The sequence below is a fragment of the Balaenoptera musculus genome, chromosome 14 (genome assembly GCF_009873245.2).
Source record: "Balaenoptera musculus isolate JJ_BM4_2016_0621 chromosome 14, mBalMus1.pri.v3, whole genome shotgun sequence".
NCBI lineage: Eukaryota > Metazoa > Chordata > Mammalia > Artiodactyla > Balaenopteridae > Balaenoptera > Balaenoptera musculus.
Window position 1 is genome coordinate 79372066 of NC_045798.1, and position 2139 is coordinate 79374204.

At 41.9% G+C, this 2139-nt stretch overlaps 1 protein-coding gene across 1 annotated transcript; it reads right to left on the minus strand.

Moving 5' to 3' along the window:
- Nucleotides 1–566: 566 nt before the first annotated feature.
- On the minus strand, nt 567–1888 carry LOC118879948 (60S ribosomal protein L4-like). The gene has a single exon (XM_036823237.1). The coding sequence runs from the start codon at nt 1854–1856 to the stop codon at nt 567–569; it is 1290 nt and encodes a 429-aa protein (XP_036679132.1). The 5' UTR covers nt 1857–1888.
- Between the last annotated feature and the right edge of the window lie 251 nt (nt 1889–2139).

Consider the following 2139-nt stretch of genomic DNA (forward strand, 5'->3'; position numbering starts at 1 on the left):
CCACAAGGCTATAGAAGCTGAGTCTCTTAAGAAAGCTCATTGCATTTTTTACTTTGAAAAGAGATTCTATTATAGAATTGAGCCTGATGTACGAGGTGGTAAACACATATTTGGCCAAGGAAAAATATTTACAGTGAAATAGTACCTGTCAGGATTCAGTATTTAACGAACACATTGAAATTAAGATGTATTTAAAGTTTTCAGTTAAAAATATAACAAACACATCATCTAAAACAACTTCAGCTTTGTGTTAGTTTTTTCTTTAATTTTTAAACCAATTTTTTTTCACCTTTTTTTAATTGAGGTATAATTGACCTATAACATTATATTAGTCTCAGGTGTGCAAATAATGATTTGCTATTTGTATACATGGTGAAATGATCACCACAATAAGTCTAGTTGACATCTGTCATCATACATAGTTACAAAATTTGTTTTTCTGGCATGAGAACTTTTAAGATCTACTCTTTTTTTTTTCCATGTTTCTCACTTCTCTTTGATCAGGTCTTTATTCAGAATTAGCTGTCCAAAATGATTTGACCTTTACCGAATAAATAAATCTAGGTTTATGCAGCAACCTTCTTTTCCTCTGTGGTGGGTTTCTTTTCTGCGGGCTTCTTTTTAGCGGGCTTCTTTTCAGCTGCTGGTTTCTTGGTCACTGGAGACTTTTTTCCCACCAAAGCCTTCTTTGGCTTCTTCAGCTTCTTAACGCAAACAGCCTCCTTTCCTTTCTTTCCCACCGCAGGCTTCTTGCCTGGAATCCCCTTCTCATCTGATTTGGCTTCTAGCGCTGCTGCTGCCCTATCCATGCGGATTTTGTGGTTCTTGGCCCGGCAGAGAATGGTGTTCCGGCGCATGGTCTTTGCATATGGGTTTAGCTTCAACATGAGTCTCAGGTTTTTCAGTGGATTCTTCTTCAGGACTCTGCGATGAATCTTCTTGTGTGGTGCTCGGAGGGCTCTTTGGATCTCTGGGCTTTTCAAGATTCCGCGAAGGTCTGCATTGAGCATCTTGTGCATGGGGAGGTTGTAGTTACTCTTGAGGGGAGCAGCTTTACGCCAAGTGCCATACAGCTCTAACTTGCGGAAAGCACTTTCAGTCCAAATGCAGAAATGTCCCACATGCCCCGCAGGAGCAAGTTTCAAAATGTTCAGTTTGCTTATATTAAGCAGAGTAATTCCAGGGATGTTTCTGAAGGCCTTGATGGTACCACTGTCCTCATTATAGTTGATGCAGGGTCCCCTGTGCTGGATACGGCGACGGTTTCTCACTTTGCCTTTGCCAGCTCTCATTCGCTGCGAGCCGTAGACCTTTCTGATATCATTCCTGGCCTTAAGGTTCTTCCGAAGCAAAACAGCCTCCTTGGTCTTCTTGTAGCCTTCAACTTTATCTTCAGCTACCAAAGGAAGTTCAGGAACTTCCACTATACGATGACCTTTAGACATGGCCAGCGCTGGTAAAACCAAGGCAGCCAGCGCAGAGCAGATGACATGTCGCTTCTGCATTGTATTCAGTCTGCGGTGCCAATGTCGCCAGGTCTTGGTTGGCACAAATATGCGGCCCCCACGACACATATTTCCCAAAGCACCCTGGCCAGAGGGGTGAGTGCCGCCACCTCGAACCCTGGGAATTCGAGCCACAGGCCTGCCAGTACCCCAAGACTCAGCACTGGTTTGATGACCTGCTAATTCACTGACAGCATAGGGCTGTCTGTTGTTTTTGCGCAAGTTGGTGTGAACAAAGTTCACAATATCTGGTCGAATGGGAGCCTTGAACACAGCAGGCAAAGTGACATTTTTGCCAGATGACTCCCCCTTTTCAGAGTACACTGATATCAGTAGACGAGCACACACCATGGTGAGAGAGGAGAAGGCCACGCTCCCCTCAACCCGGCGACTCCCACAGGAAAAGCAAAATCTACTCTTCTAACAACTTCCAAATATGCAATTCGGTGTTATTAACTATAGTCACTATGCTTTACATTATATCTCCATAATTTTTTAAACCAATTTTAAAAATATAATCTAATGTGCATCTAAATCGTAATTTAGGCTGATTTTTAAAAATGTCTATCTTAATATTCTTTGATATTATTTTTAGTATTGCTTATTACTCTGTTTATCCTTACAATTTTCTATA

Bases quoted from the DNA above. Each gene is read 5' to 3' on its own strand.
- LOC118879948 (XM_036823237.1), bottom strand. From the start codon at position 1,856: ATGGTGTGTGCTCGTCTACTGATATCAGTGTACTCTGAAAAGGGGGAG.